Raw genomic sequence first — 25,400 nt, forward strand, 5'->3', positions numbered from 1 at the left:
GAGACTCTCGATGTTTCAAAAACATGGACTGCATAGCATCAGAGCTATGAAAGCATATGGCTATCCCTGTAAAGGAAGCAGCATCCCTGAAGGGCAACATGGTCTGGTCTGGCGCATGGAAACAATTCTAAAAACATTTATGAGTTCTATGGGTCCACACTACAGACTCCAGGTATCCTCCGTGTATATATCCAGGGCTATTGTGAAAACAGGTTCTTTCATAGCTCTGATATCATTTGCAAGCAAGTTCCTAGCAAACATGGCCAACATGCCATAGTAAAATGAGCTAAACCAATGGCATGTGGAATCTAGTACTACTACTTAGCATTTCTAAAGCACTACTACAATGTATGCAGCGCTGTACATACACAAAAGAGACAGTCCTCTTTCTATGGAACTTACAATCTAGCCAAGACAAATAAAAATGACAAGAGTCTACAGGAAATGTATTTAATATAAGAAGAGTAGTTAAGATTTAAAAGCAGCCTCAAAAAGGTGAGTTTTTAGACTGGATTTGATGATGCACCAATTCTTACTGTACTTCCTCTGGGTTTAGAAGAGCAGATAAAAACTGAATGAATGCCTGGAATACAATCTCTGTCAAGAGATCAGGAGGTGCCACTGGCTAAATCAGTGGATTTTTTTTTTCTAAGGTGCATCTGATGGGGTTATCCTTTGAAGGTAGACATTATTTATTTATTTATTTAATATCTTTTATATACCGACGAACGTTGGGAACATCTCGTCGGTTTACAGGGAACAGAACTTAGCAACAGGCTTTACAATTGTCACATGATAATAATAACAGAAACAATAACATACGAATAATAGGGAAGATTATACAGGTAATAATTAACTAAGTGGGATACATGTTTGTGGTTATTCAAAAAAGGGGCAGGGAGATTCTGCTAGATATGAATGAAGGAGGCCACGGCCTTCCTGCGCAAGGAAGGGATTAAATATCGCTGGCTCCATCCCTTCGGGTTTACGTATTCGAGGGAGGGGGTCTCAGCTCGTATCTTCAACATTGTTGACGCAGCCCAACAACTTGGCAAGCATGGCTTCACTACTCAGGCGCAAATACCATCTTATCCACTGCTTCTCCCTTCCAAAGATGCCAGGCCGAAGTGGCAGAGAGTAGGGGCCAGAAATAGCAGGCTGAAACGTCAATCTGACTCTCAAAGAGCACCGGCAGCACCACCCTGAACAGTCTCGCAGATGCCGTGCTCTTGCGACGTATTCTCTTACCTCAGTACTATGTTTTCATCTGTTCAGAGTTCTCCTGTTATCTATTCGTCTAATGAAGGTTTGTTTTTTTTTTTTTTTTTTGTTTTTATGCTTATAGAGGGCCCCTCTTGTCTCCAACTGAGTTGGATGAAGAAGGCTGATTGGGGCTCACACGATGATGTTAATCTCTATTGTTTCCTCCTAGCTTAATAGCTATTTTGATCTGCTTATGGTTCTTGCAGATCATGGGGAATGGGGAGGGATGGGGGGGGATGTCTGTTTTCTAGGGGTACTGCATACACTTTTATATTTTTCAGTACAAGCGGTTTGGAGGGACCACGGAGGAGGGCAGAACTTTAGCGGGTTTACTGGAGTGCACAGTGCGCCAGGTGTCTCAGGGCAGTGCCCCTTGGCGCGGAGGCCCAGCCCGGCACTATGGGAGAGCTTTCTAGGTAATCTGGGAACTTCTTTCCAGGCACATGTCTTCCTTTCGGGCGGTGTCCCTTAATGTTAAGGGACTTAATTCTCCATTTAAACGACATTCTCTATTTAAGGAGTTGACCACCCTAAGAGCAGATATAGTCTTTATACAAGAGTCCCATTTAAAGGGCAGGTATGAATCCTTGTTGAAGTCTCACCAATATCCCTTTCAATATTTTTCTCCTTGTACTAAACGGTCCAGGTATACAGGGGTGTGTATTTTGTTTTCTCAAAATATGGTGTTTGACTGCCAATCTTGTATAAAGGATCCTAACGGTAGATATATATTGCTACATCTCAAGATTGAAGGTGTTGATTATACATTTGTGAATGTTTATGCACCCAACCAAGACCAAGGTCAGTTTTATGAGTCTCTCAATCAAGTAATTTTACAATACAGTGTGGGTAAGTTATTGGTGGGAGGAGACTTTAATTTAGCACGGGTACCAGGCCTGGATACATCAAAAGGTTCGGTTGCGGCTGCCCCACTTCATCGGAAAAAATTGAAACAGTTGATGGATGATTGGCAGCTGACCGATGTATGGAGGTCTCACTACCCCAGATCCAGATCTTATACTTTCTTCTCTCCTCCGCACAACTCACACTCTAGAATCGATTTCTTTTTAGTGGATAAAATTCTACTTTCCCAGGTATCAAACCCTGATATATATCCCCTTGCTTGGACAGACCATGCAGCGGTTACCCTCGAAATCTCCTTCCCGCAGTACGATAGGGGGACCCGTTTTTGGCGACTCAACGATTCACTGTTGTTAGATGACGCTTTCACTGGTTCACTAATTACACAAATCCGGGATTTTTTATCCCTAAATGACAATGGGGAGGCCTCTCCACCAATTGTATGGGAATCCCTGAAGGCATATTTAAGGGGGCTTTTCATTTCCAGAGCCACTTATGTGAAAAAAAGGGATAACCTGGCTGCCTCCATTTTAAGGCAGGATATTATGGGTTTGACTAGGGAGCACCAACAGACGGGTTCTCAGAAAATATGGCGACATCTCTCTCATAAAAGGGAAGAGTTACAGCGTTTGGAGGCTGCCAAGATGAACCACTTACTTAACATTACCAAACAGAGTTATTTCGAGGGTGGAAATAAAGCCGGACGACATTTAGCCCGTAAACTTAAGCAAGTCTTTTCACAAAATTTTATTGCTAAAATTAAAGATGAAACGGGGAATATTCTTACGACGAATACTGATATCCGCAAGCGATTTTTGTCCTTCTATAATCACCTGTACTCGCCGGCTGACTCCATCTCGTCAGAGGCGATTGATCATTACCTGACTGGGGTAGAATTGCACAGCCTATCTACAGAGGCCCAAGTAGTATTAGATGCAGAAATCACTACGGTTGAAATTTTAGAGGCTATCAAAACGTTAAAGGTGGGAAAATCACCGGGTCCAGATGGCCTAACGGCAAAATTCTATAAGACGTTTGCCCCTTTTATCGTAGTCTCCCTACAAAAAGTATTTAATCATTTACGGGATGGGGGTTCCCTGGCACCTAATACCAATCTTGCGGGGATCACTATATTGCAGAAGCCGGGACGGGACCCTACCATTTGCGGTTCCTACCGACCCATTTCTCTGCTAAATCTAGATTTAAAGCTTTTGGCGAAAATTTTAGCAGGCAGATTGAATATTTATCTAACTGACCTCGTACATCAGGATCAGGCCGGCTTCATGCCGGGTAGGCTTGCTGGTGACAACATTCGCAAGTTAATTAATATGATGTGGTGGGCCCATGAACAGAAAGTTGAATCCTGGATTTTTTTTTCTAAGGTGCATCTGATGGGGTTATCCTTTGAAGGTAGACATTATTTATTTATTTATTTAATATCTTTTATATACCGACGAACGTTGGGAACATCTCGTCGGTTTACAGGGAACAGAACTTAGCAACAGGCTTTACAATTGTCACATGATAATAATAACAGAAACAATAACATACGAATAATAGGGAAGATTATACAGGTAATAATTAACTAAGTGGGATACATGTTTGTGGTTATTCAAAAAAGGGGCAGGGAGATTCTGCTAGATATGAATGATATCAACGTTTGTAGGGGATATATATTTGTATATACAGTAGTTATCAGGGAATATATACACGTTTGTGAGAGAAATGTTCCTAAGATCATAAAAGATCTGGCTGAGCATAAAACACTCCCTTGTCACTGTAGTCAGACTGATATGCTAACTTGTTTCATTATCTATTTGTATTCTTATGCCTATGCTACTGCTGGAAAGCATTTGGATTTAGGGAGGAAGAAAAGCAGAAGAAATCTTGGGAGAAAGCATCATAGGAACTCTTCCCTTAGTCTGTCAAGCCAGCAGGTAGTGCTGTATCCTACTGACAAAAGGCTAAAAGAATTACCGTAAAAGGTAAGAAAAAATTCCCTTTACTATCTGTAGTTATATAAGACATTGTTCTTACAATATATGACTCACTCAGTTCAGATTTTCTCAATATTCACTGGTTATTAATTCACAGATATTGAATTGGAGTGCATTGCTTCCTTTCAATCACTTATAGTTATTTCAAATCTATAACACCTTACCTATAAAATTAATTTCTTTCAAAATTTCCATAAGCTACCATTTATTAATTATCCTTTAATTAAGAAGTTTGACTGCCTAATATGAGTGTCATAACCTCTCTTTGTCATGAATGCACAAGAAACTTCAGACTCCAGGTGCTTCTTGCTTGGTAAATGAATTAAATACATTATGTTGCCAAACAGTGGAATTTAAGAAAGGGTCATTCAAACCATTTCAATCCACTCTGTACTGCTCTTGCAGGGGATTTGCATCTCAGAAAAAGGCCAAATCATTCACGTAAAGGATATGTGCCTGGTGTTAGGTTTGAATCATGCCATTTAGTACTCACTTTCAGCATCATGAGGAATATATTGTATTTCAAAAACATTTTACAATATTTAAAAGCCAGTCTGAAGTTTCTTATATGAAAGGCTCATATCTTAATGTGGTTCACCACAGTAGGAATCCTAAATTCCAATCCAGGCAGAAATCTAGCTCCATCCATGCATGGTATACGCACAGGTATACCTCACACTAGCTAATCCACTGCTTCATGTGATCAATACTTCTATCTGAACTAGACCCTTTGAGAATAACATCTTTAGGTTAAAAAACAAACCTAAGCTTCTATTAACCAGTTCAGACAGCAGAATACATTATAATATGATTATAAATAGTTGAACAATGAGTACTTAAAATACTTGTAACCCAGTACTAACTGATTTTCTACAAGATTTGACAGATAAAGTTTAACCTATGCATAACAATCCAAACTTATGTTCTCTTATATCCAGGTCAAATACTTACAGCAGCTATTCGTTGCTCCCAGTCATGTTTATCATCAGATAAAATTTCCCTAATTTTATTGATGGATTCTTCTAGGTCTCGACTAGAATAAATCTGTGAATAGTTAAGAGGTCTTAACATGAGAATTTCTTGCGAATCAAATCAGACTACAGGAGAGCAGATAATAAAAATTATATATAAATTGGTAGCCAGCTAAACAGAAAAAATTATTTTCCAAAAGAACAGTACAAAAAATGAAGAATTCTACAAAAATATAAATAATGTGCTGGTATTTATCCAGCCTCTTTCTTTCAAAGTTGATCCTAATGAGAATTAAAATTATGGTTCAAAACTACATATGCAGCCACCTCTGGGGCAGATGCCCTAACAGCCTATTTCCAGTACTGGGACTACACAAAACTTCCAACACCACAGGGAGAAGAAATGAAGATTGCCACTACAACCCAATTAGAACTGGGCAAGCAGAGCTACAGTGAAATAATACAACTTACCCAAAGAGAACAGACAAAAAGTAATTGAGGGGAATTTGAACTGTTATCCCATGTAATTTTTTAAGTTTAAAATACAGTTTTCCTCTCAGCTGTCTGGCAATATATTGAAAGGTTCCATGCTAAAATGCATAGCAGGAGGATATTCCCCTTCAAGATGGATCACCCATCTTTTCTATAATCACTTTTCCTGCTTGGTATGTTTAAATTAAATTACCATAAACGGGGGGGGGGGGGGGGGGGCTCCCTTTATTTTAACCACAAAGTTGTTGATTTTGTTCAAATATGGAGGGACTTTAAGGCAGAATGAGTCTGGGGAGGTCTAAATTAGGTCTAGAAAATAATGGAACAAGAACAAGATTCCATGACAGAAAAGTTTAGCATTAAACACTTAATTCTTGCCTATTAGCAGTTGCCATGGGGCTAAAAGACCACAGGCTTAAGTTGATACTACAAAAACAGAACCAATCAGCCTCTTGACACTTTTCGTGAACTAATGGGCACAAAGATTTATCCCAAAAATATGGTTACTTCCTTGTGAATTGTTCTGGACTCCAAACTATCCATGAATGCTCAAAATTCGGCTGTGATGAAAATCATTTATCATCTTTCTATACTTCGTCAGTTGTGATTTTATTTTAATAGGAAGTACATGGAAACAGTTCATTCGTTAATCTTGACTAGGTTGGATTACTGCAATGCACTTTATCAGGGCGATATGATTCGCCAGGTGAGGAGGTTGCAGCTAATCAGATTCAGATTTAAAACACATTGTTTAGTTCATAAAGTTCTGGGAACCACAGTACCTGCTCAATTACCGGTATATGCGTCCTTAGCCTACTTGCTTATTGCGGACCTCACAACAGGACTTGCTTATAACTCCCTTCCCTTCTATTAGATTAGAGCATACTTGTCTTAGACTTTAAACAACCTCTTCCAAATGGAACATTATACCAAAAGTGATAAGAAAGGAAAAGCATTATCTAACATTTCACAGGCATTTAATTCTTTTCACAAGCTTATGCGTTATCAACTGAGGATAACATGTCTCTCTGATATCTGTGATAATAGTTTGTAAATTGTATATTTTAATTGTGTTGGATGTTTATGTAATCTATTTTAGTTGTGCTAAAGTTGTTTTTATAATGTATTGGATTTTATTCTAAACTGCTTTGATGACACTGTATTGAAGGATGCCATCAAACTGAATAAATAATACTAAACAAAGTTGGATGTCTATTTATATAAAAAGCATTCCCTTTCCATTCATATAAACAGAGAAATTCTTCTTTAGGATGAAAACACATTAGGATCCTAGGGACTCAACATCTTTCATGCCTCTGGAAAAATAGTGAGGCTTCTGATCTCATCTCATGACACTTAGAAACTATTTAACACAGGTCATTTTCTTTTTCTTATAGTAATAAACCTAAGAAAAATGAGGCTCAGAAATTTGACAATTTCTTTGAAAAACTTATAAAACATTTCAGGGAGCGGAGGAGGCAAGAATAAATAGTCTATGGCAAGAAGTACAATTTTACTTACAACTTATCTGTGGCACTTATTTAGAAATTTCTATGACAATTTGTCTAATTTAAAGTATCATTAAAATGTAAGCAAGGGCAGGCAAAATCTCTCTACAGAAATCTATGGTGGTTAGGTGTTCTCAACTTAGGGCTTTATTCATTAAATGTTGTTTCCATCTGCTAAGGCTTCCCAAACCTCCTCCTATCACCCCACAGCCAACCTGGTTTTAAGCTAGCCATAATGAATATGCTTAAGATTAATTAGCATACACTGGAGGCCCAGTATATGCAAATTTATCCCATGATTTGCACTGTTGCTAGCCTGAAAACCTGGGATCACTAGGACAGGTTTGAGAATGGGAAAGTCTGTCTTGAACAAATTCCTTTTTATTTGCAATAGCATTTAAACGGAGCCTTTCCAGACTTGTCCCAAAACACTTTGGCGTTGAGGTTTAACCCTGTAATTAAGCTGTAATGACTTACCTGCATGTTCATCGTATGCCTATGTCTACAGTACATGGCCAGTATATCACTCCAACATAGTGGATTAGTTTCAACAGGTTTCTCTGATATCTACAAGTCTTCTGGAGCCAGACTTTCTATTTGGCGGTAAGCTTCAACTATTGAGGTTTACCTGAACTGCTGGGACATCAACAAATGCCTTAATGAAGTCTTCCTCATCAACAGCACCTGCTCCTTCCTTTGCACCTCCTAACAGAGCAAAACATTCATTAGAACATTTTCCACTGAGTAATAAAACTCAAGTTTACATTATACTAATAAGTCTTCAATCCTAGCCAAAGTTTATCTGCACAGGAGTTTTAATTGATGCTAATTAATATCTATCTGCTGACAAAAGCAGATAGCTTTATTAATTAAATATAAATTTCATTTCAAAAAGTAAATTTATTTTTATTTTATTTAAAAACTTTTCTATACCGTCGTTTAGTAGTATACCATCATAACGGTTTACAGATCGGCACATAAATAAGTCTGGTTAGGATTATAAATTAGCTAGTAGGTGCCAATAAAGTTTCGGTTACATGATTCAAATAATATACGCTATTTGGATTGTGGAATGGAAATTCCATTTATATGAATAATAGGATATCCATATATGAGAATACTTTAGGTGATCACCACCTAAAGACAGATCAAGAACATTTGGCAAAAGAAAATATCTGGGCTATTTGTTTCCTTTCAGTTTTTTTAAGTCTGTAAACCAAAGACAGACTTATAACTGACTGCAGAAGAATAAAGCAGAGTTGCTTACCTGTAGCTGGTGTTCAGAGGACAGCAGGATGTTAGTCCTCACACATAGATGACATCATCAGATGAAGTCAGATACAGAAAAACTTATGTCTAGAAACTTTGACTAGTCACACTGAGCATGTCCAGTATGCCCTATATCACACGCCCACGCAGGGTCCCTCTTCAGTCTCTTAATATAGAATTATGATAAAATAAAAAAATTAGGAGAAACCCAACTCCACAGAGTGGCAGGCAGTTTTCATGAGGACTAACATCCTGCTATCCTTGGAGAACACCTGTTACAGGTAAGCAACTCTGCTTTCTCAGAGGACAAGCAGGATGGTAGTACTCACACATGGGTGAATCCCTAGCTACAGGCTGCTCCCCAACACAAAAGGGGACCAACAGACACCGAACCAGGTGCCAACGGTGCTGTTGGTAACACAATGGGAAACAGCCTGAACCCAAACAATGGGCCCAAGGTTGGGAGAGATGGGTTCTACACCTCAAAAAGGTTCTAGAGGACAGACTGGCTGAACCTACTGTTGCATTAGCCGTCCCTATCCAAACAGTAATTTGATGTGAATGTGTGGAGAGAAGTCCACGTTGCAGCATTGCAGATCTCCTCCATGGAAACTGCTTGCAAATGCTACCATGACTCTAACAGAATGAGTCTTAACATGACCCCCAAAATGCAATCCTGCCTGGGCATATCAGAAGGAGATGCAATCCACTAGTCAATTGGATAGTGTCTGTTCCGCAATGGCAACACCCAACCTATCATCATCAAAAGGATCAAAAAGTTGGGTGGACTTATTTGTTTCTGACCACTCCAGATAGAAGGCTAAGGCTCAACTGTACAGTGCTCATTCGCCTTAGTGCAAATAGGGCTTGGGAAAGGAAATTGGCAGGACGACTGACTGATTAAGATGGAAATCCATCACCACCTTAGGCAGGAACTTAGGGTGCCAACGCAAGACCACCCTGTCATGACAAAACAGTGTAAGGTGGATAAGTCACTAAGGCCTGGAGCTCACTGGCCCTGCATGCTGAAGTGATTGCCACCAAAAATATGACCTTGCAAGTAAGGTACTTCAGGTCACAGGAACACAGCAGGCGGCCATAAGGGAGGCTTCAACTGACGCAGGCCCTGCATGAAATGTACAACTATTGGCTTCACAGAGATGGGCATACCATCTAAACCGAGGTAGTATGCGCCAATTGCACTAAGATGAACTCTGTCAGAGTTGGTTTTTAAGACAGCCTACAAAAGATATAGAAGGTAATCAAGCAGTTTTTGTGTGGGGCAGGAGAACGGATCAAGAGCCTTCTGCTCACACCACACGAAAAAAGTCCTCCACTTCAGCCCATAGAACTTTCTAGTGGAAGGCTTTCTAGAAGCCTCCAGGAGCCAAGACACATCCTCAGAAATATCAAACGGCTGCAGGATTAACCTCTCAACATCCAGGCTATGAGCGACAGGGCCTGGAGGTTGGGATGCCATCGCCTTGGATGTTGAGTGGTTAATCCTGCAGCCGCTTGATATTTCTGAGGATCTTGGGTGATGAGATCTGGGGAAGACCCCAGACAGATCAGTTTCCAGATGGACAACTCCCACAGGAGTGGAAACCAGACCTGCCTCGGCCAATGAGGGGCTATGGGAATCATAGTCCCTCTATCCTCGTGAAGCTTCAAGTGAGTCTTCACCACCAAGGGAATCGGAGGATATGCATACATGAGACCCTTGCCCCAATGACAGGCAAGGACATCTGAGGCTATTTTGCCATCTGTCCTGGACAGGGAGTAGACTAGAGGCCACTTCCTTTTGCAGGGGGTCACAAACAGATCTACAGCTGGGCTCCCCAAGAGTCGTAATATCTGATTTGCTACCCCCTGGTCCAGGGACCACTCGTGGGGTCTGATGGCTCGACTCAGTCTGTCTGCCACGTTCTCCATCCCAGCCAGGTACACAGCCCTGAGCACTATCCCGTGAGACCGGGTCAACGACCAGATCTGGACTGCTTCCTGACACAAGAGGTGGAATCCCATGCCTCTCTGCTTGTTGACATACCACATGGCTACTTGGTTGTCAGTCTGGATCAGGACTACTTTGTTGGAAAGCCTATCTCTGAAAGCTCATAATGCGTAACTGATTGTCTGGAGCTCCAGGAAGTTGATTTGACAAGACAGTTCCTGAGTGGACCACAGACTCTGGGACCTGAGCCCATCTACATGAGCTCCCCACACTAGGGTAGATGCATCCAAGGTTAAAACAATTTGAGTAGGGAGACTCCAAAAGGAAATCCCCTGTCCCAGATTGGAAAGTAACAACCAAAAACTAGTGATTATCTGAATTATTTTTGCAATCAACTTTCAACATTGAAAAGATTTTTAAGAAAAGTTTGTTTTGTTTTTTTTTTTTTTTTTTTTTATCTGAGAGGAAAAGACCTCAGCACTGGATGAAAACGTATAAAACTGAATTCACTGCCAGTAGTTACATTCATAGGACTAAAAAAACCTCTTTTTAATTTTTCCGTTTAAAAGTCCCAAAGAAATTTTTTAATTCAATTGTCATAAGCGTTAAAAAGCTTTCTTCCAAAAGTCCATAATATTTCCTTTGAAAATCTTTCTTCTTATGGTCATTCCCATCTGACTCAACATTATGTAAAACTTGTATTCTATCCTGAGAAAAATACCAACTATATTCCCTTTATATTATTATACTAATTCAAGACGCATCTATTGACCATCATAATAGGCATCATAGTTCAATAAAGGGTCTCTTTATTGATCAGCCTTATCTATAATCATTGGTCAGTCAATACTGTAATTGTATTCTATACCATGTTGATTCACCAACTTAAACATACTTTTACAACTTAAACAACTTAAACATAGATCCATTATAGCATACTATGTAAATATTAACTGTAAATGCGTTTTTACTATGTAAATATTCCTGTCCCTCTCTCTTTTTCCTCCTATCCCAGTTGTGAACTTCCCCGTTCATTGTAACTATTATTTTCCGCACCAGTTCAATACCTCTAGTTCTATGTTCAATGCACAACTTGTTAAATGTAAACCGACTTGATGCAACCTCTGGTCGTGAAAGCCGGTATAGAAAATAATAAAATAAATAAATAAATAATACCCAAAGCAATTTTTCTTAAGTGAAACCATTCACTTATCTTAGCACTGCCCAAATCATATTCTTCTTCTGGATGTCTTCACCATTCAATCAATTTTTTCAATAAGCCGGCGTAATCACAAGAAAAAGGCAAGATCATAAAAGGCTACAAAATTCGATCGCCCTGATACAGCGATAAGCGAAACGTTGTCAACACTGGCATTTGTTTGCGAGGATCCCATTGTTCTAATCAATTGAATTGTGAAGACATCCAGAAGAAGAATATCGATAAGAGGGAGGAGAGCTCCAACCAAAGTACCTCCTGTTGGACTACTGGCCCCCAAAATGGGCATGGAGGGCAATTTCGCTGGCCATCCAATAGATTTAATTGGTACCCCTGATGGACGATGGATAAAACCCACTGGTCCAAGGTTACACTGGGCCACTGGTTTGCAAAGAACTGCAACCTGCCCCTGACTGGAGTGTCCATTGTTCCAGGTACGGACAACTGGCTTACACTCCCTACAGCCCAGTCAAATCCCAATCTCCGTAGTGGACTGAGGATCTGGCTGGGGCTTGGGAGCGCTCTGCTGCCTGGGATGGCCAGGGAGCTCTGATGATGTGGACAAGATCAAACAGGCAGATGATAGTACTTCCTTTGGCGAAAGAAAGAGTTCCTTGGCGCCAGCCATGATGGCCTCCTGGAGGAGGAGGTGGATAGGTCCGGAGTACTGACAGAGTTGCTAGAGGGTTTCATGATGGTCCTGTAGTTGGGCCACAGCATCCCTGCACCCCATTTCCGAAGAGATTCTCTCCAGTACATGGCACATAAGCAAGTTTTTCCTGTACCTCTGGTCAAAGATCAGAGGCCTGCAGCCATGCCATTCTGGGGGCGCCAATTCCCACTGCAAAGACCTTTGATGCCATCTGGAAAACATCGTAGGTTGCACGGACCTCAAGTTTTCCACACTCCAGACTCTTGTACACCAGCAACATGAGGGTGTCTTGCTGCTGTTGAGGCAGATGCTCAGCCAGCTCTTACACCTGCTTCCAGATGTCCCGCAAGTATTGGCTCATTGTAAAATTGATAGGCAATGATGCGGGCAATAAGCATGGCGCCTTGGAATATCTTCCTCCCAAGAGCATCCATTGCTCTGTGATCCTTCCATGGGGGATGGGTCCAATAGCACTTGGCCCTCTTGAAGGCAGATTAAACCACTACTGACTGGTGAGGCAGCTAATGCTCATCAAATCCAGCAGCCTTCTGAAGATAAACCCTGTCTACCTTCGTATTAACGGGGGCCATTGTGAGGGGGTGTTCCCAAATCCTCAGCAGCAACTCCTTAAGGATCTTGTGTACCGAGACTGCCACAATCTCTTTAGAAGGCTCCACAAACTGGAGGATCTCAAGCATTTTGTGCCTGTCATGTGAAGGTTAAGTCCTCAAGTGGAGACTTCCTTCACTCATCTGGCGGAGAAGGGTCTGGATGGGAGACCATCCGAATCCTCGGAGGACAATGTCTGATCATCCCCCCAGAGGTCATAGTGACCCTCATCCTCCTCACTGTATACCACAGGGGATGGGGCCCTAGTTGCTCGGCCTATGTCCAGAGGTGCAGGCACCGATGGAACTGGATGGGGGGACTATAGGCCTCTGTGTCTCCACTAGCCTCGGTGGAACTTCCCCCCAGAGGAACTGGTTGCGTCCCGGGAACCAGCACCAGCTAGGTCAATATCGCACTGATAAGCACACTGAGCTTTTCCAGAAGCAGTACAAGGATGGGCAGTAGTAGCTTCGGTGCCTTCAGTAGCACACGACCGAAGCCCTCATTGCCCACTCCACCGCCTGCTAGACTCGACGCTACAGCTCCTCCTCGACCACTGCCGATGCAAACACTGACTGGGAGGAAGGAGGCGTGGCCTGATCTTTCTCAGACCCTCGAAGGGGATAGTCAGCTGGCACTAGGACCAGTGGAGACCGTCACGGACCCAGAGCTTTGATGGAGTGGGCACTCCTCACCACAGGGTCACTTTGGGGCATTGCAGCAAAGGCTGGTGCATCCCCCATGCATCAAAGGGGACTGGTGCCTATACTTCCTAGGCTTCCCTCAATGCTCAGCCCCGTCCTTCCCCAGTGCCTAAGTCAAGGACAACGAACTCTGTGTCCTTGGCCTGGAGCAGCAGGGGGGTCAATGCGCGGGAGTTGGATCATTAGGAAGGTTTCAGGAGGAAGGACAATTCAAGCCCTTCCCGGATTCGTTACATCTCTGTCCCCAGTGGAACAGCAAGCTCCTGCAAATCCCGCTGAAGTGATAGCATTAGACCCATTTCGAGGCAAGACACTGGCAAATGACACAGTTAGTGCTTTTTCTCCTACTGAGGCCGCGGGTCAAGCCAAAATCACTTCAGTGCTGTTTTACACTCAAAGCTGATGCACAGAGAATTTCTGAAGGAAAGGCTCAACAGAAGTGTGAAGGAAACTGCATACTCAGAGGCACTATCGCTGACAACCCTGTAAATTGGAAGACCTACTACATTTACTTTGGAAACGATTTGGGAAGCTATTAAATCTCTTAACAATATTTCTCTACAAATTAACCCACTGGTGAGCTGTATAAATGGAATGGATGTTCATGTCAGATCTTTGGACAATGAAAGTAAAATAAAAAATGTTTCTGAAAAAACATTGACATAGTTTGTCTTCATAAAAAATGTTAAGCAACTGTTGGAGTGACCAATGATTACAACATAGTGACGGTCTCCCAGATACCAAATGACCGCACATCTAACACAGTGGCTCAGCGGGGCTATTTCATTTAAAGCCCGCCACTTTATATGAGGTCCCTCTAACTTTAATAAGACTACATGGCATCAGCATTACCTAGCATAGATATGATGGTATTTTGAAAATAATATTAAGAATTCATCATATATATACAGTTTCTTATTACAGTGTGAAAAAACTCAAGCATTGCTAAAACAAAATCAATTTCGTTCGAATCAGCTAAGAACAAATGGAGAATCAAATTAGGGGGGAAGTCTTCATTTCATTAATTTTCCAAAAGATCCTCTTATATCCCCCTAAAGAGATGTGGAAGAAATATTTGATGGAAGTTCTAAAAATCTCTGAACAAACTTTACCTTTGGTTTCAAGGGTTTATTATTTCCCACCTTATAAGAAAGATCAATTAGATAAGGGAAATATGCAGGTCTTGTCACCAATTAAGTTACCTAGTTTGAATCTTAAGGTTGTTCTTGAGACGTCAGAGACTGAATTGGTTACTCCTGCAACTCTTATTGCTACATTTCTTCTGGAATCAGATCAAAACTGGGTTTTGAAATTGTTTTTCCGTCATCAACTGGAAACCTTCCTAAATTTAAAAGTTTGTGTATACCCGGACCTTGCTAGGCAAGATCCCTTCCTTCCTCAGTGTTACCGCCACGACCACCATAATTTTAGATGTCGCATCAGCAGACCAATTCCGTAGCCATAGCTGTCTTCTGGCTGCCACTACTGAGGCTATGCCTCAGGCTGAGGTATGCACCAGGTCTGAGCTTGCATCCATCAGGAATGCTGCTATAGGTTCCATCTTCTCACCAGTATACGTTTGAGGTATTTGCCTCTCGAGGAGCAAGCAGGAATGTGCCACCAATGCACTGCAGGAGGCAATCTGCAGAGTCATTGCTGTTATGTCGAAGGCCTGCTTAAGGATGGATTGCAGTCAGCTATCCTGAGTATCCTTCAATGCAGCCCCTCCCTCAACGGGAATCATTGTTCGCTTAGAGACGGCACAGACCATGGCGTCCACTTTCGGGAAACGCAGGCATTCCTTGGTCGCTGGTTCTAGAGCGTATAGGGCTTCCAAGGCCTGACCTCCTTTGAAGCTGGCCTCCAGGGCATCCCATTCCAGGTCGATGAGTTCCTGGATGGCTTCCATCATTGGGAGTAGCATGAGGCTTTACAAAGGGCCACCAGGATGGGGTTCTTCTTTGGTTCCGCCATCGGGTCCATTCCTAGAATACCCAGTGTCTTCAGAGTCTGGGAAACAAAGGCTGGTAGCTCATCCTTGTGGAAGAAGCGAAGCATGGTTCGGTATGGTTCCAGGCCTGAAGGAATATCTCCTTCTTCCATGGAGTCACCATCATCTGAGGTGTCTAGGTCCCTGTCAAGGAAATTCTTGGTTAGGCAAGGCATGTCCCGAGGCATCCAAGCAGGGCCAGGAGGATCTTGTGCTTCCAGCAGGGGTTGAGCCCGGGGAGCAGCCGGGGCTGATTATGCCTGAATGAAGGCTTGTAGCCCTTGGAAAAATTCTAACCAGGAGAAGGTCCCTGGGTCCATGTTAATCCCAGGGGGAGTCTGTGTAGGGGCCCCTGAGGGGCCCTCTTGTGGAGAGGCTATCTCAGAGATGCATAGATCCGGGGAACTATTGTCTGTAGTAGTTCCAGACCCAGTGAGGGACCAGGCTTTGGTTCCCCCTGGGCTTCCTCGCAATGCTGGCACAGGCAAGGCTTCAGTTCAGGCTGCGCGGCTCTTATGTGACAGGCTGTGCACAGAGAATTCCTTCTGGCCTTCTTGGGTGCCGGTGCCATTGCTTCTAGCTTCACTGCGCGCGTGTAATTGTAAACGTGACTGTGCGTGTAGATGTGCGCGCAGTTATGCGCACCACTGTGCGCATAGCTGTTCTCGCGTCTGTACTGGACATGCACAAGTTAGGCACATCGGCCGCCCGGCCTGCCCCGCCAGTCGAGAAGGGAAGTTGGCACTGGTGCCCCCACGGGTCTCCACGTGGACCCCTGTACCAGATCGGGGCCTAGTCCAACCAGGGCTGCTCAAACCGATCGGTGCTCCCTTTTAACTCGCCGGAAAAGAAATCTAATCTGTACGACAATCCGAGCCTCGGAGACTGGAGACCTGAATTTAAAGTTTTCTGCTTACCTGGTCTCGGTGCTTACCGATCGAGTGCCGGGATGGTCTCCAGCTGCGGGGGAAGAGGGCTTTACCTTCACCGCCGCACTCTATTGTGCACCCACTGCCTTTCAGCCACTCTGGGGCTAAGTCCACGCCAGGAACAGGCTACCGGACCAAGGCACATCTCTGAGGGATATCGGAAAACACCTCAGGAATTCTCAAGTGGAGGAGGGACCTTAGGTTTCACCGCAGGAGAGCAGGGCTCGATCTTCTTTAAGGTAAACTTTCTTTTTCTTTCTTCTTTGCTATAATTCTTAACACTATTCTAGCGTATGGGATAGTGTCCGCATCTGGTAGGAGACTGAGAGATACTGAAGAGCTAAGGTACTGAAGAGCAGGAGTATACCTAGAGAGATGTCAGCTTTGAAATCTGACTCAGTCTCCCATCTGCTAGCAGAAAAGCACTATACCCATTGGTCCTGAGTCCATCTGGCTACACACTAGGAAAATAAGATTGGAGAGTTGGAATGTATGGCAATGAATGAAGATGTAGGCATAATAGACACCTCAAAGATCTGGTGGAAGGAGGATAACCAATGGACACTGTGATACCAGGGTACAAATTATATCAGAATGATAGGCCAAGTCAAATTGGTGGAGGGATGGAGCTATATGTTAAGGATGAAATAGAATCACACAAGATAAAAGTCCTGCAGGAGACAAGATGTACTGTGGAATACCTCTGGATAAAAATTCCATGTGTTATAGTGTAGTGGTATCTACCATCTGCCAGGTCAGGCAGATGGTAGATATCATAAAGGGAGATTTCTATTACCCCAATATTGATTAGGTAAAGATCTCATCGGAAAATGTTAGAGAGGTTATGTTTCCTGATACCATAAATGATTGCTTCATGGAGCAGCTGGTCCTGGAACCAACAGAGAGGGGACTACGCTAGATCTAATCTTCACTGCGACACAAGATCTTGTGTGAGAGCTAATAGGAGCGGGGCTGCTTGGCAATAATGATCAAAACAGAATCAAATTTAACAATTGCTGAAAGAAAGACAGTAAAGAAAACTATTGCGGTAGCATTTAACTTTAAAAAGGAGACTATGATATGAGGAAATTAACAAAAAACTAAAAGGAGTAGTTGCAAAAGTTAAACTTTTGCATGCAGCATGGATGCTATTTAAAAATATCCTCCTGGAAGCCCAAACTAGATATATTCCATGTATTAAAAAAGGAAGAATAACCAAACGCCTGCCAGCATAATTAAAATGATGAAATTAAACAGGCAATTAAAGCCAAAAGGATGTCCTTCAAAAACTGGAAGGTGGATCCAAATAAAGAAAGCAGGAAAGAAAATAAGCACTGGTAAATTAGATGAAAAGCATTAATAAGGCAGGCCAAAAGAGAATATGAAAAGAAACTTGCCAGAGAAGCCTGTGAGGGAGTCTGTTGGACCACTAAATGACTGAATTCTTTTCTTCGGTCTTTACTCAGGGGGAGTGGGGGAGAAACCTGTGCTAGTAACATTCTTTGAGAGTGACAATTCAGAGGAACTCAGTCAAATCACGGTGAACCGGGAAGATGCACTAGAGCAAATCAACAAACTAAAGAGTAAAAAATCACCGGGACTGAGTGATATTCACCCCAGAGTTCTGACGATTGGAGGGTGGCCAATGTAATGCCCTTTTTTAAAAAGGGCTCCAGAAGTGATCAGGAAAGTGGAAATTGGTGAACCTGATGTTGGTACTTGGCAAAATGGTAGAAGCTATTCTTAAAAAAAAAAAAAAAAAATTACTGAGTATCTAGATAATTACAGACCACCTGTTTAGTCACAGACTAATGGGGCAGAGACAACATGGATTTAAGAAAGTGAAGTCTTGCCATACAAATCTATTACATTTTTTGAAGGGATTATACCAACATGGACAAAGTGAGCCAACTGACATAGTAAATCTGGATTTTCAGAAGGCATTTGACAGTCCCTCACGAGAGACTCATCAGGAAATTAAAAAGTCATGGGATAGGAGGCAATGTTCTGTTGTGGATTGGTAACTGGCTAAAGGCTAGGACTCGGGACCATCCCCGGACCGTCACCCCGCCCCCGGACCGCCCCTTTTTCAAAGCCCCGGGACATATGCGCGTCCCGGGGCTTGCGCTCGGCACGCGCAGGGGGGTTTAAAGGGTTACGCGCATAACCCTTTGAAAATCTACCCCATTGTGAACACAGTTTTAAAATCCTCAGCCCAATGAGCAGTGATAGTCAAAAAAGCAAACAATGTCAGGTAGCATTAGGAAAGGAATGGAAAATAAAAAGGAGGATAACATCTCTATATCACAGAAACATGACAGCGGAAAAACTAAATGGTGTATGTACCCTGCCCACCTAAATTTAGCTTTACAATTCCCATCACTCTTTCACAGATCCCCTCTATTTATCCCATGCTTTCTTGAATTCAGATATTGTTTTTGTCTCTACCACCTCCACTAAAGGACTGTTCCATGAATCCTCTACCCTCTCCGTAAAGAGATTTTTCCGAAGAGTACTCCTGAGTCCACCTCCTTTCACCCTCATCCCATGACTCCTCATTCTAGAGCCTCCTTTCAGTTGAAAGACTCGCCTCCTGTACAAGAAATCTTTGAGATAGTTAAATCTCTCCTATCTCGCCTTTCCTCTAGAGTATACACCTTTAGATTTTTACATTTATCTCCATAAGCTTTAAATCCAAGTCTACTGATCATTTTAGTAGCCACCCTCTAGACAGATTCCAACTGTTTTATATCCTCTTGAAGGGATCTGTACTAGGACAGACATGGAACGAGTGAGGCGATCAAATTTGCTGATACAAAATTATTCCAAGTTGTTAAATCACAAGAGGATTGTGAGAAATTGCAGGACCACCTTGTGAGACTGGGCATCCGAATGACAGAACATTTAATGCGGACAAGTGCAAAGTGATGCACATAGGAAAAAGCAACCCAAATTATAGCTACACAATGCAAGGTTCCAAACTGGGAGTCACCACCCAGAGAAATGATCTAGACATCATTGTGCCTATGTTAAAATTCTCAGCTCTGTGTGTGATGGCTGGCAAGAAAGCAAATAGAATGCTATGAATTATTAGAAAAGGAATGAAGAATAAAATAGAAATTTTCATAATGCCTCTATCACTCTATGGTGAGAATGTGTGCGCAATTCTGGTCACCGCATCACAAAAAAAATAGAATTAGAAAAGGTACAGAGAACAGTGACCAAAATAATAAAGAGGATGAAACAATTTCCCTATGAGGAAAGGCTAAAGAGGTTAGGACACTTCAACTTGGAAGAGAGACGGCTGAGGGAAGATAAGATAGAAGTCCAAACTTGAGTGGAGTGAAACAGATAAATGCAAATCAGTTGTTATACTCTTACAAAAAGTATAAAGACTAGGGAACACAATGAAATTACTAGGTAATACATTTAAGACAAATAACAGAAAATAAAATATATATTTTTTACTCAGCGCATAATTTCACAATGAAATTAATTGCCACAGGATGTGGTAAAAGCTGTTAGTGTAGCTGGGTTTAAAAAAGGTTTAGACAAGTTCCCTATAAGAGAAGTCCATAAACCATAATTAAGGTAGAGTTAGGGAAATCTATTGGTTAACCTCAGAATAAGCAGCCTGTAAATCTATCAACCTTTTTGGAACCTGCCAGGTAGCTGTCACCTGGATTGGCCATTGCTGGAAACAGGATACTGGGCTTGATGGACCTTGATCTGACCCAATGTGGGGAAAAAATATGCCATCTCCAATTATACACTGTTCCAAATGAGGTCTCAGAGACCTATACAGGGACTATATCATCTTTTTTTCTGCTATTTCTCTCCCTATGCAGCCAAGTATCTTTCTGGCTTTTGGCATTGCTTTATTCACCTGTTGGCAACCTTAAGATCATCAGATTCAATCACCCCTGGATCCTGCTCTTCTTTCATGCTTGGAAGAATTTCACCTTCAATACTGTATCTCTCACTTGGGTTTTTGCATCCTAAATGTATGACTCTGAATTTAGCATTAAATCTTAGCTACAAAACCCCAGACCATTCCTCGAGCTTTACCAGACTCCTCCCGTTTTCCACAAATTCTTGGCCATCTACCCAGTTGCAGATTTTGATATCATCTGCAAAAAGACAAACCTTTCCTCAAACTGTTAGCTCAAATATCATTATCGATCCTATGATTTGACCGCATCTCAAAATAGATATAGCAGAACCAGAAAATATACAGAGAAGGGAGACAAAAATAATAAAAGGGATGGAATGACTCCCCTATAAGGCAAGTCTAAACAGGTTAGGGCTTTTAAATCTGGAGAAGAGAAAGCAGAGAAGAGATATGATAGATGTCTATAAAATCATGCATGGGGTAGAATGGTTAAACTGGGAATGGTTATTTACCTTTTCAAACAGTACTAGAACTAGGAGACTCTCCATATGGCTAATAGGTAGCACATTTAAAACGAATCTGAAAAAAATATTTTTTCATGTACTGTACAATTAAATTGTGGAATCTGTTGCCAGAGGATGTGGTGAAAGCAGCTGGCTTAACTGGGTTTTTATTTATTTTATTTATTTATTTAAAATCTTTATATACCGATGTTCATCAGGGATATCACATCGGTTTACAGTGTAACTGAAACAGGCGCCTGGGAAGGCGTTTTACATCGAACAGATATAACGGATTAACATATGAACAAATGAGGAGGGGAGATAAAGGCGGGAAATAATCAAACAATAGTTATGAGCAAAATTTACAAATATATATAGGGTTCATAAATATATATAGGGTTCATAAAGGGTTTGGAGAATTCCCAGAAGGAAAAGTCCAAAGTTTAGCCATAGACTTGGGAAAAGCCACTGTTTATCCCCGGTTAGGAGCAAGAAGGATTGTATTTATTCTTTAGAATCTTACTGGGTACTTGACCTGGCTTGGTCACTGATGGAGACAAGATACTGGGCTTGATGGACCTTTGGTCTGACCCAGTATGGCATGTCTAATGTTCTTATGACACTAACAATTAACTAGAGAGCAGTAATCCGCCCTGATGCAGCGTTTTTGCGAAACGCTAACGTTGGCGGCGACTGACAAAGATTGAATGAGTCCATTCCGGCACACACTTGTTTTGTAAAGAGTAAACCTGAAACAAGTTGTCAGGATAAGTGCCATTTTCCCTTCTTTTAAGATGTCGGGAATGTTTCAGAATCTTTTCAAATATACAAGATAATTCTGTTCTGAAACTTTAACACACAGAGCATACTCTATTTGAAGAACAAGTCGGGCTTGTGGTTGAATATAAGTTGTTGGAATCACCATTAAGCTGCTTATAAAGAATTGTTGAAAATTGGACAGAATAATGTAAAAAAGACAGAGTGTAATATCTTTTCATCATGAAGAAAAATAACAGTGTTTTAAAACAAATGAAAAAAAGATGAATAAGACCGGTGACTGAAATTACTGGCCCATAAGCATCTGGGTTGATCAGACACTTTGCCAGCTCTGAGGTCTTCTCTCTCAACTTAAAAATTTTAAAAGGGTTAAAAACAATTTATTCAGTAGAGTATATAATAAAGATTTGAACATTTTAAAAATTTCATGATAAATCAAGACAACATTATATTCAAGATTAACAGCTAATTAATTGTTAGTGTCTTAATTTGAAACTAGCTGTCCCTCATTTGTGGTTTAATGTTCTTATAACAACATACCTTTACCTTTGAGTACTACAGATCAAAAAAAGGTCCAGCACACATTTTTGACTTCCATTGTCTGGGATTTTATTACTGTTAGTTCAAGTACCATTATTTTGATATTTATCTCACTTTCTTCCCTCACCCTCCTCCCTTGGCCCTTCTGTACCCTACAGCCCCCTCTCACTCTTCCTGCTTCTCCCACGGCCCTCTCATACTTCTCCCTTCTCAGTAAAGACCCAGAAGATGGCAGTATCATCTTTGGCCCCAGGAGGACAATTTGCTTCAGTGGGCAGGTGAGAGGGGAAAAGAGTAAGAGAGCGATAATCATAGTAGGGGAAAGAAAAGGAGAAAGGGAGAGATCTACATGGGGGATGGGTGGAAGGTGTGCAATACTGCAATTACAAGAACCAAACCCAGGCGAAGAACAGGTATTTCTGCTAGTACCGTTAGAAGATAATTCAACCATGTTACTCAGCAGGGTTACATTATTTGCCATTAACGTATGGTAAGGATAGGCAAGATGACAAAACAATGTAAATGAAGGAAGGCCTATTAAAATTCACTTTCCTAAATCCCTACTATTATCACTGCAAAGTCTAGATTTATCTGCACATTTCAACGGGAGGAAAACCAAGCTGAAGTGTATTGAATGATGTGTAATTTACACTCTGTTTTCTTAAACTGCTGATGAATCATGCCACACTCAGAGTATTTGTGCAGCATCCATCCAGCAGGTTCTCTCCCCTTCACTGGTCCCTTGATGTCCAAGATTTGCTTGTATCACATATCCATTTTTTCAAAGTCCTACTTAGTATTGGTGATCCAGATCTGAAAGGTACAGTGCTCGTATCAGTCAATGATATGATTAAGCACAGATTAATTTGCTATCTTTTACGTACAAAAATAATGTCTATTTTACCCTCAGCAACTAACCCGCTATAAATCTCACTACTAGTACCTTTTCAGATTTATTATAAATTACTCTGGAAATGTCCGATTGTTACAAGTGGATTTTTATTTTTAAGCACTGACAATGTTACATGGTGGCCATCTAGGTCTAAAAAAATATATAAAATCAGAGACAACAGAAGACCAAAAGTTTGCTCTGGTATTAAAAAAATAAAATAAAATTAAGAACTGGTTCTGACAAGTGAAAATGTGTTTTGTTTGTAAAATATGCTCATTTATAGGGAACTGATGGGTAAAAGAGCTTAAACATACATTTTGTTGCTCTCCAGTTACTAACAAAATGAGCATGAGGTAAGTTATTACTGGATGAAAGTGCCCAGGTGGTGGTAATGGGAAGCAGATGTTGATAAAGGGTGTCCAACCTTTCAGATTAACATTACTGCTCACAAGAATTTCTTTAGAAGACAGTCACTGTAATTCACAGAGAGGGCAAAAGACAGCCACATGGATTTCCCCCCCCCCCCCCCCTGTATTTCACACTCAAGTAGCCAAAAGGTATCAGTTACAGTGGGAGACAAAAATTTAAAAAAAAGCCAGCAAACATCTATTCATTTTGAATCACAAATGCAACAGCTTTATTTCAGGAAAAAGCAATTATTGTGAAGTCTCAATGCTGGAGAAATGCCAGTTCACACTTTCTCCAACAAAGCTACTGATTATTAATACATCAAACCTTCCCATGCATTTTATATTGACTCTCAAGAAATGACAGACCTTTAGCTGGAAAACCTTGAGGCTATATAGGAAAACGAAGTAATGAACTCAATATGAAAGCATCACTGACCGAACTGGTTTGCAAACTAATGTAAAATAGGACACATTTTGAAACAAATAGCTGGGGAAGGACCCAGAACATAAAAAGCTTTCAGATATTTAGTCTACTTTCCAAAGGAAAGGAAGACATATGAAGTGTGGCTGTATCTTTAAGCATAAGAGATCCACACCAAATTTTCAGGACATTGAGGGAGGGCATGAGGACTCTGATAGCAGTAGGTTTTTTTTTTCTGAGATCATGCATATTTGTAGACCACGCACACGCATGTCCCGGAAAGCAAAGTTGCTTACCTGTAATATGCCCTACTGAGCAGGTGCAGCTGTAGTCATCACCCTGCCCCCTAGGCAGAGTCCTTCAGACCATAATATAGTTAATACATAAAAAAACCAACTGGCAGGTTTCATGAGGACTAACATCCTGCTGTCCTTGGAGAACACTTGTTACAGGTAAGCAACTCTACTTTCTCCGAGAACAAGCAGGGATGGTATTCCTCACACATGGGTGATTCCCAAGCTATAGGCTGTCCTAGCAGGACAAGGCGGGAAACCGCACAGTGCAGAAGCACTACCTGTCTCCCTTTTGCCTGTGAGGCAGCTGGCCCACAGGGGGTCTTAAAGCTGGAGAAGAGTTGGGTTCTGCAAAAAAAAAAAAAAAAAAAACCCCCATAGAAATGACTGAGACAAAACTCTCATGCCTAGCAAGGTCGCCTAAGGCAAAGCAGTGATGCGAGTATGAACAGAAGCATACTCTGTATGTATGTATGTAAGATAGCAAGGTTCTTCCACCTTTCTGACTGCGCAACAGCAGAGCCTGCTCTTTGGAAAGGATTGCCTTTAGAGCATCCCACAATCAGATTACAAATTGTTTAGAAAGTTACAACTTTAACTGGCTTATTCATGATTTCTAATCTTTTTTCACTTAAGCAGACTTATTTTAATTAATGAATTGTTTATAACTGATCTGTTTTACTTTTACATGTATTTTGTTACTTAATATTTTAATTTCCTTTGTCTTTGTAAACCGCCTAGCATGACTGTACCTCTATAGATGGCATAAAAGAATTTTTAAATAAGACTATGTAGATACGCCATTCTCATTCTCAACAAGTTTATACAATAACATATTTGGTAGTTATTCATACCTTGCTATATGGATTAAACCAGGTGTCTCCAAACTTTTCAAGGGAAGGGCCACAAAGGGCAGTTCAAATCACTGAGAAGGTTAAGGGTAGGAGGGGGATCCTCCTTGGAGTTTGCTGAGAAAAGTTTGAGGGGATTGTCATGTCTGGCCCCTTCAGTAATTTGAAATACTGGGGAAGGAAAAGAGGTGGGGGAAGGGTTCCCGGGGCATATGGCAGTGTCAGTAATAATATTTCTACATTTCTCCAAAGTTCACAACCTTGCTACACCCTCAGCAAACGTGTTCCCTGTCTTCCCCATTTCCCAAATATCTGTCCGCCTAAGGAAGTAGGGGGCAAAGAGGGTGGAGGGTGGGTGAACGATGGGATGGGATATTTGTGTTGCACTCTCTCTCTCACTCGCACTCCC

The 25,400-nt window shown here is 41.5% G+C and overlaps 1 protein-coding gene across 21 annotated transcripts in view; it reads right to left on the reverse strand.

The window, feature by feature from the left end:
* Positions 1-25,400, reverse strand: part of CLASP1 (cytoplasmic linker associated protein 1) — a 637,864-nt gene that overhangs the window by 323,434 nt on the left and 289,030 nt on the right. For all 21 annotated transcript variants that reach the window (XM_029605186.1, XM_029605182.1, XM_029605181.1 and 18 more), the window contains exons 10-11: positions 7,721-7,797; positions 5,073-5,165 (exon numbers count right to left, since the gene is read on the reverse strand). In XM_029605186.1, the coding sequence (XP_029461046.1) occupies positions 5,073-5,165; positions 7,721-7,797 (170 nt within the window). The remainder of the gene's footprint in view (positions 1-5,072; positions 5,166-7,720; positions 7,798-25,400) is intronic.

The sequence above is a fragment of the Rhinatrema bivittatum genome, chromosome 6, assembly GCF_901001135.1.
Source record: "Rhinatrema bivittatum chromosome 6, aRhiBiv1.1, whole genome shotgun sequence".
Classification (NCBI taxonomy): Eukaryota; Metazoa; Chordata; class Amphibia; order Gymnophiona; family Rhinatrematidae; genus Rhinatrema; species Rhinatrema bivittatum.